General features: G+C 45.8%; 1 protein-coding gene across 5 annotated transcripts in view; it reads left to right on the plus strand.

The window, feature by feature from the left end:
* plekhh2 (pleckstrin homology domain containing, family H (with MyTH4 domain) member 2) overlaps nt 1–12,693 on the plus strand; it is a 26,319-nt gene that overhangs the window by 10,038 nt on the left and 3,588 nt on the right. The window contains exons 3-27 of one of the 5 annotated variants that reach the window (XM_031876157.1): nt 958–1,020; nt 1,099–1,248; nt 1,397–1,480; nt 1,641–1,722; nt 1,799–1,984; nt 2,213–3,141; nt 3,667–3,742; nt 3,816–3,910; nt 4,009–4,159; nt 4,264–4,400; nt 5,362–5,475; nt 5,578–5,664; nt 5,755–5,913; nt 6,052–6,132; nt 6,486–6,665; nt 6,881–6,989; nt 7,922–8,034; nt 8,167–8,346; nt 8,731–8,828; nt 9,666–9,843; nt 10,861–11,016; nt 11,116–11,213; nt 11,302–11,443; nt 11,612–11,748; nt 12,060–12,189. In XM_031876157.1, coding sequence (XP_031732017.1) covers nt 958–1,020; nt 1,099–1,248; nt 1,397–1,480; nt 1,641–1,722; nt 1,799–1,984; nt 2,213–3,141; nt 3,667–3,742; nt 3,816–3,910; nt 4,009–4,159; nt 4,264–4,400; nt 5,362–5,475; nt 5,578–5,664; nt 5,755–5,913; nt 6,052–6,132; nt 6,486–6,665; nt 6,881–6,989; nt 7,922–8,034; nt 8,167–8,346; nt 8,731–8,828; nt 9,666–9,843; nt 10,861–11,016; nt 11,116–11,213; nt 11,302–11,443; nt 11,612–11,748; nt 12,060–12,189 — 3,915 coding nt within the window. Of the gene's footprint in view, nt 1–957; nt 1,021–1,098; nt 1,249–1,396; nt 1,481–1,640; nt 1,723–1,798; nt 1,985–2,212; nt 3,142–3,666; nt 3,743–3,815; nt 3,911–4,008; nt 4,160–4,263; nt 4,401–5,361; nt 5,476–5,577; nt 5,665–5,754; nt 5,914–6,051; nt 6,133–6,485; nt 6,666–6,880; nt 6,990–7,921; nt 8,035–8,166; nt 8,347–8,730; nt 8,829–9,665; nt 10,761–10,860; nt 11,214–11,301; nt 11,444–11,611; nt 11,749–12,059; nt 12,190–12,693 lie in introns of those variants that run through there. The other 4 variants (XM_031876155.1, XM_031876158.1, XM_031876156.1 and 1 more) reach the window with 4 other exon arrangements.

Consider the following 12,693-nt stretch of genomic DNA (forward strand, 5'->3'; position numbering starts at 1 on the left):
GTGTGTGTGTGTGTGTGTGTGTGTGTGTGTGTGTGTGTGTGTGTGTGTGACCCTTAAGTGTTGCTGCAGTTTTAACACACTCCTACCAGGTTCCACATGCTCGGCTCTGATCTCAGCAAACAAAGAGCCGGTTGTGCCTTTTACAGATGTGACACCTCGTCATTATTATGAAGCTGCTTAAAGGTGCTCTATGCAGCACTTCTGTAGAATTTTGAAGAAAAAAAAAAGTATGAGTGTTTATTGGAGCCAGAGTACAGCGGAGAGAGGCCCATGCAAGAGGATACGGCCTCTGTGCATGGAGGATATGCCCCGGGCATCGGAAGCTCTTTTGCAATGCATCCTGGTACGTGTAGGCGCTGCCGGCACCGCTCCGCGAGCAGGAGAAACCCAGCTTTCTCTGTGTCAATATAGCACTCACTAGGCTGAATTCATTGCTTCAATGGACTACATTTACCATGAACACCGATCGGACATCCACAGAAAAAGGTGGCATATTTTCCATGCAATTACTGCCGTGAAGCTAACGATTACAATTACGATACAACCGCTGAGATTCCGAATTGGACAAAACAAACATTACTTGAGCATAAGAAGAAGTAAACAACGATGAGTTTGTCGAAAATATCAGTGGATTGTGCGACAAATTAAAGCAATTATTAGATTATTATTATTATTAGAGATTTCGTATAAGGAGGAACTTGTTGATAAATGCATAATATGTAAATGCACATTTTAGATACATCGGTAAACTTTGAGAATCCTATTTGTGATTCTAAACATTCTTTTGAGCCATCAATGCCAAAAGGTCCAGCTGCAAAACATCTGCATCTGTCTTTATCTGGTGCTGTTGTGTTTGGCTCGGGGACTGAAGGGGAGTTGATATTTAGTAAGATATTGTGAGAAAACTCACAATATCTGATTAAACTGAAATAAAATATTGTGTTCTTGGTTTCCCAGATTCAACAATTGGAGACGCAAGTGATTGATGCCGAAAAACGGGCCTTCACCGCTCACCAGCAGGTCAGGATCCAGACTCAAGTGCGTTCACTCGTGTGTGTCGCTTATGTGCATATGTAAGGCTTGTACGTGTGTTTCCAGGTGCAGTGGATGGAGGAGAAGCTGAAGGCCCCCGACAGTCAGTCGGGAGACTCGGAGGTGCGTCTGTTCCGGCGGTGCCAGGAGCTGCAGGCCCTGGTGCAGGACAAGGAGGATGCCATCGCCCGGCTGGAGCAGCAGCTGGAGGAGCAGGTAAAAGCAATAGTGCGTGAGGAACTTCATTCAAAGCTGGCGGATGCCAAGGTGCAAAAGGAAGTAGCGGGAGATATGGCGTCTTCGCAGTCACAAAGACACAAACTCTATATCCGAAGTATTGTCACACTGTGTCTTCTTTCACCAGAAACAGATCCGACATCAAGACGCCAAAACGGTGGAGGAGAAAGCAGCTAAGATCAAGGAATGGGTGATGCTGAAGTTGTCAGAGGTAAATTAAATGATGGCATTAGATTTCAAGTTGAAATTGATGGAAATGTGGCAAAAATGTAAGCTGGGTGGTGAGTTAGAGTCACCAGTATTTCATTCCATTCGATTAATCCCTGGGTCCAAGAAAGGGGCTTTTATTTTGAAACACGTTTCTTCTTCAGTTTGAGGTAGAGAACGCGGCGTTGAGAGAAGCCAACAAGCAGCAGGAGGCTCAGATTGGGGAGTTGCAGACACAAGTGCAGTGTGAGTTTCAAATCTGTTTTTCATGTACTAAACTAGCTCGATGTTGTTGTGATAATAATGATTTTTTTGTCCGCAGCCTTCGAGCAGAAGAGCAGCGGTGGGCGAGGCGTCCTGTGCAGACCAGGTGAGGCCCAGCGTCTCAGCAGCCTGACGTTCGGCTGCTTCCAGGTGAGGGGGAAGAGCCCCCAGGTGCTCACTGGACCGGCACCCTGCCAGAGGACCCTCAGCACCCAGGGGGAGACGAAGGACAGAGACGCAACCGGTAAGTCACCACAGATTCACAGCTTTGGATCCGGAAAACTGATTCTGGACGAAACAGGACGCTGGAAAGTGACTCTGACGACCTTTTTATGTAAATTAACACTCTTCCGGTGGTGGTACACTTCAGCCTCTTGTGGCTGAACTGAGTATTACAACAACAAATGATCCTAACAAAGAAAATAATTATGTTACAACTGTTGGTTATGTATTTTCATGTTTGCTTTGACAGAGAAGGGCGGCAAGCAGATAGCCTCCTCGGGGACAAACGGTGAAGTCCAGAGACCGGAGCAGACCGGACCTCTGGAGGATGACAGTGCATCTGAAAGCCTGGATGAGAGCACACGTGGACCCGAGTCTCGTGGCATCTCCTCCGTGCTCTCCAGCGCTGCATCAGACGGAGAAGGAGGAGGAGGAGGAGGAGGAGGAGGAGGAGGAGGAGGGGGAGGTGGTGGTCTGGAGTTCAGCCGCCCCGGCAGTGAGACCTACCTGACTGCTTCGGACGACAGCAGCTCTCTGTTTGACGACGACATGCAGCGCTCTGAGAGGCCCGGCTTCGGCCTGCTGGGGTTGCCGGATGGGATGCTGGGAGGGTGTAAGGAAGAAGAGGAGGAGGAGGAGGAGGAGGAGGAGGAGGAGGCACACAGGGCCAAGCTGGAGGACCGCACCTCCGAGGAGCTCAACAAACGCTTCCAGTCCCAGCGACTCGACTCCTCATCCTCGTCCGGCGAAGCCAATACCCCCAGCCCCATCTTCACACCAGCCCTCACCCCTAAACGACCCAACCCGCCCCAGGACCCCAGGGATAACCCGGCCTCGCCCAAGCAGCCCCGGCTGCGGACCCCGGCGGGCTTCGGGTTGACGAACGCGGCTCTGGCCAAGAGACACCTGAGCCAGCCCTCGATCAGCACCGAGGCCGCGCACGGGCGAACGCGCAACGCTCTCAGCATGCTGCGCCCACTCCGGCCACAGGAAACGGACCTCGACCAGGAGCAGCAGGTTGGCATGGAGACGGGCAGGGACACGCCTCCTCAAGGCTCACGGGCTGGGCCTCTATTTCCAGATTTGCAGACCTCAACTGGTCCACCGGAACCTGGTCCGGAGATCAGCTGTGACAGCTCAGCTCCCCCTACACCCCCCTTACACAGGCTGCCCTCCTGGGTAAGACAATCTAAACTGAGAGCATCATGAAACTCTCCACTGAAATGCACACGCATCAAACAAAGACATCAGACTAAAAAATCTATAGATAGAGCTGTCTCAAGGCAAGGTCAAACAGTGGAATATTTTTAATATTATTATACACTTAAATAGATATTGATTTTTTTCTTTAAATGGGCCTTTTTTTTAGGTGCTAAAACACATTTTGTCGCTGCCCCCGTCCACAGGAGTACATTACTTTGCTCCCGTGCTGGTACTCAAACTGCAGGTAATACACTGACTCTGGATAAGTTAAGATAAGATCAGAACGAGATCCTCTAAGAACCTCCCACAACCCCACTTCAAAACACCTGAACTATCCCTTTAACAGAAATACTGAGTTTTCGGTCCATAGCTGGTGAGTGTAATATATATAGTGACAAAATAATGCCAGCTGCAGGTATCGATGCACAGTAAGTCAGAAGATATTCTCCTACCGGTAGAACTTATTGGGGGATAATTCAGCAAGTTCTTTTTCCCCAACAGGAGAGTCGCATCTATGCTGTGGCTAAATCGGGAATCCGTCTGTCTGAGACGTCCTGCACGGACCCTGCTAGCAAAGGTGAGACGGGAACGAGAGAGGATTCAATCTACCAACAGTACTGACTAACTGACCTGTGATCTGTACGTTGCAGACCCCTCCCTCCAGTCCTCCTATCCCGCCTTTGTGATGTACACGTCCCTCGTCTATAAGAACATGACAGCTCCGGTTTACACCACTCTGAAGGGGGTGAGTGTTAAATGTCTCTACGAGTTGGCTGTTCTTTTTTGTGTGTTGACCATCACCCCTCTCTCTCTCTCTCTCTCTCTCTCTCTCTCTCCTCACAGAAAGCTACCCTGCTGAGCAGCAGCCCGTTCTCAGACGAGTCATCCAGCTCCGAGGAGTTGTCCAGCTCGGGGGAGGAGGACGGCTCCCTCTGCAGCTCCCGCGCCTCCTCCAGCTCCCGCAAGGACGGCAGCCCGCGCTCCCTCAAGAGAGGTACAGCACGTCCCAGGACGTTTACCGCCGCACTCACTCAATGAGGCTGAATGAAGCTCCGTGCTCCGTCGTCAACTTTGCTTTTCCTCCTCCTCTTCCTCCAGCTGTGTCCATGTCCTCGATGACATCAGAGAGCGACTACGCCATCCCTCCCGATGCCTACTCCACCGACACAGAGTGCTCTGAACCGGAGCAGAAGCTCCCAAAGACCTGCTCTTCAGCCGGCGACAACGGCAGGAGCGTGAGTCCTGAATGTTGTTCTTTGGGAGACCGGTCTGTTGATCGTCTCACCCCGGCGGCAACCTCCAGTTCTGACGAGTGAAGCCAAAGTGCCTTAAACTTAATGACTCTACTTCTCTCTTGATTTATTCCCTCAGTAAACATTGTAAACATGAGTTTATGGTCTCAATCTCTAGTTTCAAGTCTTCTTCAATACAGCATGATGTTCATTTAGTAAATTGTGGTCCATTTAGAGTCAAACAGACCATAAAGCAGGGGATGCTTTAGGGCGGTCTTACTGTGATTGATCGCTACCGGCGTCTCTACTTCACTCCTCCGTATTTAGACTCCTCCGCAGTCTAAATACGGTAATTTCCGTTCGCTGGTTGCAAAAAGATGGCGACAACCAAATCGTCGAAGTCAATGCTTCAAAACGGCAGTCCACAAACGAGTGGGTGACGTCACAATGACTACCTCCACTTCTTTTATACAGTCTATGGTCTCGGGAGGACATAACAAAATAACTCATGTCAATTACGAGCTCCCAAATGAGAATACAAAGTCAATTCAGAGCAATAATACCGCAGTAGTTCCACCAAATTCATCGGTCAAAGCTTTATTTTGTTCGATAGATTGGAAAATGTCCTTTCTGCATCTTTTAGGAAATTCTAAAGAGAAACTTTTGTTTTTGTAAATGAAAGAAGTGATATTGTCTTATGCGGGGAAATTCAGAATGTTGACTTTAAAAAAAGGCAACAAAAAACATTGTGTCCATACAAATTTATTTTTCTTCATTTACATTCTTATTTCTTGTTGCTCTTGTTTTTTCACATATCAATGAACTACACAGACTGTATTTTAGACATTAAGTTAAATAAAGTAGTACCACGACCTCGATCTGTTTTAGATTAAACTCTTTGGATGGTAAGAGGGGACATTTCATGTCGTACGACATAGAACTGAACCGCGTAGTGTCTTTGCAGGAACCGATGGAGAAGTCCGGCTACCTGTTGAAAATGGTGAAGACCTGGAAGAAGACTTGGAAGAGACGCTGGTTCGTCCTCAAAGACGGAGAGCTGCTCTATTACAACTCACCCGTGGGTTTTATACACTTTTATATCTTGCATATATTTTTGTCTTTTATATCTTTAGCGTCTCACTATTTAAGGGGGTATTTATCTACCGTTCTGTTCCCACAGAGCGACGTGATCAGGAAACCTCAGGGTCAGATCGAGGTCAACGCCACCAGCAGCATCGCCCGCGGAGAGGGAAAACAAGTCCTCCAGGTATTTATTTTTTTTTTTTCCATCCTCGAATATCTACTCCCTCAGAATTATGCCATCCTGTTTTGCCCATTGTCGCCGTGTGCACCGCAGGTAGTGACGGAGAAGCGCGTGTACTACCTGAAGGCCGACTCCCCCAACCTGCTGGAGGAGTGGCTCCGGGTGCTGCAGAGCGTGCTCAGGGTGAAGGCTGCCAGTCCGCTCTTCACCCAGCCCGATATTCGCCCCGGCATGAAGGGACTGCTCGTCAAGGTCCGGCAACCTTCAAATGTCAATCTCTAACTATGACTAAAAAAAATAAAACACCACATACAACTTTACCAAAAATGAAAAAGGTGTTTCACAAACATTTCTACATCTTAAGTGAAATGTGTCCTTGCTCCATGGCAGGTGAAGCACGGCTACTCCAAGCGGGTTTGGTGCGCTCTGATTGGAAAAACCTTGTACTATTTCCGCACCCAGGAGGACAAGGTGAGATTCAACATCAAATCTTAAGGTTTGCAGGATGTGGGGACAGAACTGTAACGCTCTGGTCGGGTAAATGTTTTTTTTTCTTCTTTTTTTTGTCACACTTTATTGTCAGAATCAGAATCACAATCAGCTTTATTGGCCATGTATGTGTACACATACATGGAATTTGACTCCGGTTTCCACTTCGCTCTCGATGTACATAAAAAGAAAACCTGCTTTTTAATCCCACTAGCGGGTTTTGTGGTTCAGAGCGTTAATTTGTAAAAAATGTACAGTATCAGGAAGGATCTTTAGTTCAGAGGTGCAAAAAGCTGTTCCCCTTTATTTCAGCGTGTTCATGTGTGTGCTCTCAGTTCCCCCTGGGTCAGATTAAGCTGTGGGAGGCCCGGGTTGAGGAGGTGGACAGGTCGAGGGACTGCGGTGACGACCTAAAGGCGTGTGAGCGGGGCTTACAGACGGCCCCTTTCACCCTCGCCGTCCATCCACAAGAGCAAGGGCCCACCTACCTGCTCATCGAGTCCCGCCACGAAAAGGTCGGTGTCGCTCCGGAAGTTCATCATTTTTTTTCTTCTTCTCTTTTTGTCATTGTTGCAATTTTTCTGCTCTACAATTTTATTTCTAAATCTAATGCAAGAATGTGACTATTTATAGGTTCAAACAGCTGATCGAACCGGACCTGATTCTGTGCTCATAATGTCTATTTCCTGTGCCTCTAGTGTCACTGATGTTATTGTGTGTCGCTCTGTAGGATTCGTGGCTCTACCATCTGTCGGTGGCAGCGGGCACCACAGTGGGGAAAGTCGGCACTGAGTTCGAACAACTGGTGGGAAAACTCTTCCAACTGGATGGAGATCCAAGTAAACATTTCTTACAAATGTATTTATTGTTTGTTGTGTCTTTCATTGGGTTGCCTGTGGAAGCCCATGTGCGTCAGTAAAAAAATAAGACTTGGTCCTGTGATGGAAAAAAAGAGATCCTATAAATTATTGTAATGAGTAGTATATTAATGACATTATAAAATAATAACTTAGTAAACTTTCTCAAAATAATGACTTAATATTGCAAATGAATGACGCAGTATCTTGAAGTGATGACAGCTCAGTATCGCAAGATAATGACTTAGAATCAAATTATGATTTATCTCGAAATTATGATTTAGTATCCCAAAACACAAGAAACTTGTTTTTAGATACTAAGTCGTTATTTCGGTTCCTCGTTATAATGACTTACAGGATCCTTTTTTTAATCACATGGCGAAAATGGCCTTCCATAAATAGCTGATTGCATATTTTTCTTACTTTCAAAATAAATATTTTTCATACATCATATTACGTCACAACATTGATCCGCAATAGTAACCAACACAAAAGGGAGGGCGTTAATACTCACTGTGTAAACAATTAAAGCATTTTTCTTCTTGCTTGTTTTCCTGATATACGGAATGTGTGTCCGTGTTAAATACAACCCTAAACTAGATGAGGTGAGAGTGGTTTCTACATCATCATCAACCAAAGTTTTATGATACAAATCAGTGAATTCATTTCTTCTTTGTCTTTCTAATATAACGTGCAAAACAAGATGTGGCGAAAACGTACTGGTGAAAAAATACTCCAGACTGAGTTTAGGGTGTACGTGCAGTATGTCTTCCACTCTGTTTGTCACTTAACTTTGGTTCGTTCATAGTTATTCTAAATATTTCATACGACATATACGTATATATATTTTATTAACTTGTTTGACATGTTCTCATTATTACCTTCAGCTAGCAGTCTCTCTCTCTGTCTCTCAGACTCCCAGATCTGGAGACATCCCATGTTGTGTTTCAGTAAGGAAGCCCTGTTGTCTCCTCTCACCACCCTGCCCTCACAAGCTCTGCAGACCGAGGCCGTTAAACTCTTTAAGGTACACACGCACACACCCACACACGCACACACGCACACACCCACACACCGCATTGATGTGCCTTCTTTTGTCCACAATCAAAGAGCGATATCTCGTCTGTCTTTTAAAACCCCGACCCTCGTCTCTCCTCAGACTTGTCAGCTTTTCATCAACGTGGCCATCGACGCTCCGGCCATCGACTACCACGTCTCGCTGGCCCAGAGTGCTTTGCAGGTGTGCCTGGCCCACCCCGAGCTTCAGAACGAGTTCTTCTGCCAGCTGATCAAGCAGACCCGGAGGAGGCACCTGCAGGGCCATCCGGGTCCCCTGCAGGTTTGCATTCTCGCCACACGGTGGCAGCAGTGGCTCGTGTTACTTACTGGAAAACGCTGACGTTTGAAAGGGCAGGGTGTCTGAAAATGTGTGTAATCATCAGGGTTTAACTGAGAACATTTTTGTTTTAGGTGCTTAGAAAAAACATGGTTTCACAACTCCAAACAGTTAAAAATCATTTCAGGCTATATATAGTTCAAAACTAAAAGTTGTGTGATCTCCCATAGCCTATAACCAGATATACCAGATATACAAAGATGCAACAAGGAGAAGCTGCAGCTTTCCAGTCCGTCTCTCACACGTTGCCCTGATGCTCCAGGTTCTTTCTTTGCAGATTCTCTGTCTCATATTCAGCTTGTTCTGACCTCGTGCGTCATTCTTTAGGGTTGGCAGTTTCTAGCCCTGTGTGTCGGACTGTTTCTGCCTCAGCATCCGTTCCTCTGGCTGCTCCAGGTTCACCTCAAAAGACACGGAGACTCCAGGTGAGAAAACACCAGGGCCCCCCCCCAACGTTAGCATGCAACATAACCTTTGCAAACACCAAATAGAAGTAGCACTGCAAAAAAAACATGATCAAGTCTGGAAATCTTGTTTGTACTTCTATTAACTACGCTGATTATTTTCAGTCATAATTAATGTGGCCGTCATTTTCTCATTAATCAATTATGTTTATAAAATGTTCGGTAGTTTCCCAGAACCAATGTCTTGTTTTGTTCAAGATGTAATTTGCACCGAGCAGACAAACCCTCACATGTGAGAGCCTGGAACCAGAGAATGTTTCCAGTTTTTTACCTGAAAAATGACCAAAAACCAAATAAATCAATTATCGAACAATTATCAGTTCATATTCTGTCGGTTGACTAAAATGAATTCTGTGCTTGGCCCGAGTTGTCTTACATACAATAATGAGATAATGCTGACATGGCATTATCATGGAGCCAGCCTTTTACAGTCAGTTAGTAAATCATGCTGTACTTCCCTCCAGGGATGTAGTGACGGGTAAATGAACTTGAACTCAGTTTATATACCTCAGTTAAGTGCAATATAGTTCTTTGTGTACAATCACCAGTATTAGAACTTAAATTACACTCAAATAAAGGGGAACTCCACCAATTATAGACATATAAACACATTCAGTTGACTCATCACAAGTACCAAGATTAATTAGCACTAATCTCCAAACATTTATCAGCATAAACATGTGGGGATCAATAACTGGATTGATCATTATCATTGAGCAAACACAGCGACATTGTTCAGATTGACGGTATGTGATTGTCCTTGATGTGCGCACCACTTCTGTACCACTGCATCCTCAGGACGGAGGTGGGTAAGTATGCCATCTACTGCCAGCGCTCCATGGAGCGGACCCAGCAGAAGGGCGAGAGGCAGGTCAGGCCGTCCCGTATGGAGATCCTGTCCATCCTACTGAGGAATCCCTATCATCACTCCCTGCCATTCAGCGTCCCTGTCCACTTCCTCAATAACACCTACCAGGTAGTAATACACCAACACAGAAAGCTAGATAATAGTTTTAATAATAATAACAGCAGTGGCTCTTTCAAAGCTAGTTCAGTTTGCCTCTCGCTGCTTCATTTATCACATAAGCCTCAAGTCAGGCACAGTTTACACATAAACCGGTCCACTGTAAAGAGTCGCTGTGTGTTTAATGTTCATGTCATACTCGTGCGCCCATACTTCAAATTCCCTTTGCTCCCTACGCTCTGAGTCAAGGTTTCTCTGGAGGGAGTGTTCGTTTTTGTCACTCCCTGTCTCTCTCTGTGTGTACTTGCTGGAAGTGATGACACCACAGCCTAGTATCAGCTCTGGGCTTATGTAAATCTGCTTCAGGACTGACTGAAATACAATAACAAAAGAAATATTGCGACATGATTTCCATTAAATGTTGTAGTATCCCTTGCATTAGGCCTGTGCCCCTCTAAGTCGATTAGTCGACTAATCGGTCGTTTTGGTGTCGATCGACTGGGATTTATTGAGTTCGATTCGTCGTTTTTAGGGTTTTTCATCCTGAATGACTTATTTAAAATAAACTTACAAGCACATATCTGGTAAACACACAAATCAAAGTGATGTTTTTGTGTGATTCGTAATGTATAAACTCAGTTTTACAGATCGGTCGATTAAATGAACTAAACGATGAATTCAAAATCAAGTAAGGAAAGCCACACAGCTACTTCTTCTGGGATGAAGAGATGACAGGAAGAATGCTTCCTTTTATCTGCTAAACTTTAGCATGTTAGCATTGAGCATGTTAGCTTGCTGTTGTTAGAGTTTAGCTCAAAGTACAATTATGGCTAAGTACAGCCATGCAGAGCTGCTTCTTGTACATGTTGAGATGACAGTAACAATGCTTCCTTTTTCCTGCTAAACTTTAACACGTTAGCATTGTCACGGTGAGCATTTGAGTGTGCTGACGTTAGCATTTAGCTTAAAGCACCACCGTGTCTAAGTTTTAAAAAAAGGAGCTTAACTGACTAAATTGCATTCCCATAGGTGGTGAGCTTCGATGCTTCGACCACAGTGGACGAGTTCCAGTGTCGCCTCAACCAGGACACCGGCATTAGGAAAACGGGGTTATCTGGTTTCAGCTTGTACACCGACGACCCCACCGGACGAGAGCTGGAGCACTGCCTCCAAGGAGGCATCAAGGTGCACCTTCTATTCATGCGATGGTTGTTTTTTTTAAGATATAGGCAGCCTTGGTTTCCTCGAGTTAGCGATAATCTGTCGCCTTCATGCCGCCCGCAGATTTGTGACATCATCTCCAAATGGGAGCAGGCTTCTAAGGAGCAGCACACTGGCAAGTCTGAAAACACCAGGACGGTCCGCCTCACCTACAAGAGCAGGTAGAGAAGGACCCAGCCGCTTCCCTCCCTCATCCTCCTTCTCTTTGCTTCTTTTTCACAATGTTTTACCACCTCTGTCCATCCGCAGGCTGTACTTCTCTCTCCAGGTCAGGGGGGAGTCAGAGAGGGAGAGGCTGCTGCTGGCTTATCAGACGAATGAGGCCATCGTCGCGGGACACTTCCCTGTCAACAAGGAGCTGGCTCTGGAGATGGCTGCCCTGCTGGCCCAGGTCTGAAAGCTACTTCTTTTTTTTTTCTTTTAAATGTTTACAATACGTCCTTTAATGGGATACATCACTTAAACAGTGACACATATTTCACATATTATTGTTTGTTAGACCAGACCCCACCTTAAAAACAAAAGAATACAGTGTAACACTCACTGTGTCTGTGTTCAGGTGGAGTTTGGGGACTTTGAGCGTCCCTTCTCTGCTCCTGGACCAGCCCAGACCAAGTCTACCCAAACCCTGAAGCAGGTCCTGGACAGATTCTACCCGAAACATTACCGCAGGACCACGTCTGAGGAGCAGCTCAGGTACCAGAACACACTGAAGGCTGGCTCAGTCCACACACGTGTGTGTATCTATTCTGTTATATGGCGATTTAATGTGATGTTGTCTGTGAGCTCAGTTATAATGTCACAATCTGTTGTCACCGTCATAAAGTGTAGGTTTCAATCACAGGAAGTTGTTTCCTGGCAGTTTTAATTTGTATTTCCTGTCACACTCCTAAACACACAGCAACTCTAATTGGTTTTTGCATCATTCAAACAAATCCAATCCGATCAGACCTCAGTGGAAAATAGTTTGATTCTACTCTGAAGTTCCCCCCCCCCCCGCCACTCAGGCAACTGCTGCAGCGTCTCTCCGCCCGCTGGGCCTCCCTCAGGGGTCGAAGTTCCTCTGAGTGTGTGAGGATCTACCTGACCGTTGCCAGGAAGTGGCCTTTCTTTGGTGCCAAATTATTTGAAGCAGAGGTAAGTGTGTGTGTGTGTGTGTGTGTGTGTGTGTGTGTGTGTGTGTGTGTGTACAGTGTGTACAACAGTGTGAACAGTAATCTCTTGTTCATTAAGGTTATTTGTCAATGCCCAAATAACAACAAAGTAACTGTCAGAGTTGATGCATCTTTAATGTGATCTTCCAACAAACAAACAAAAAAAGTTAGCTATTAGGAACATTTTATATACGGAAATAAAATAAAAACAAACAAACTCATTTCTGTACACAGAAAAGAAGGAAGTGAGAATTTTGAGGAAGGAAATAGCAAGCTCTGTACAATGTGGTTGTTCCTAATATTTTATACCAGACGATGCAATTCAGTACAACACTTCACAAATGACCATAAAGCTGAGCCCCATTGCATCATGTCACAGACCCGGAAGTTGTTATTCCACAGTTTGACCACTATTGCTTCAAAGCCCGGCGCTCTTCCTGGGGTTTGAAGCAAGAGTGGTCAAACTGTGGAATAACAACTTCCGGGT

This window comes from Anarrhichthys ocellatus, unplaced genomic scaffold, assembly GCF_004355925.1.
Source record: "Anarrhichthys ocellatus isolate YVR2014 unplaced genomic scaffold, GSC_Weel_1.0 scaffold104, whole genome shotgun sequence".
NCBI lineage: Eukaryota > Metazoa > Chordata > Actinopteri > Perciformes > Anarhichadidae > Anarrhichthys > Anarrhichthys ocellatus.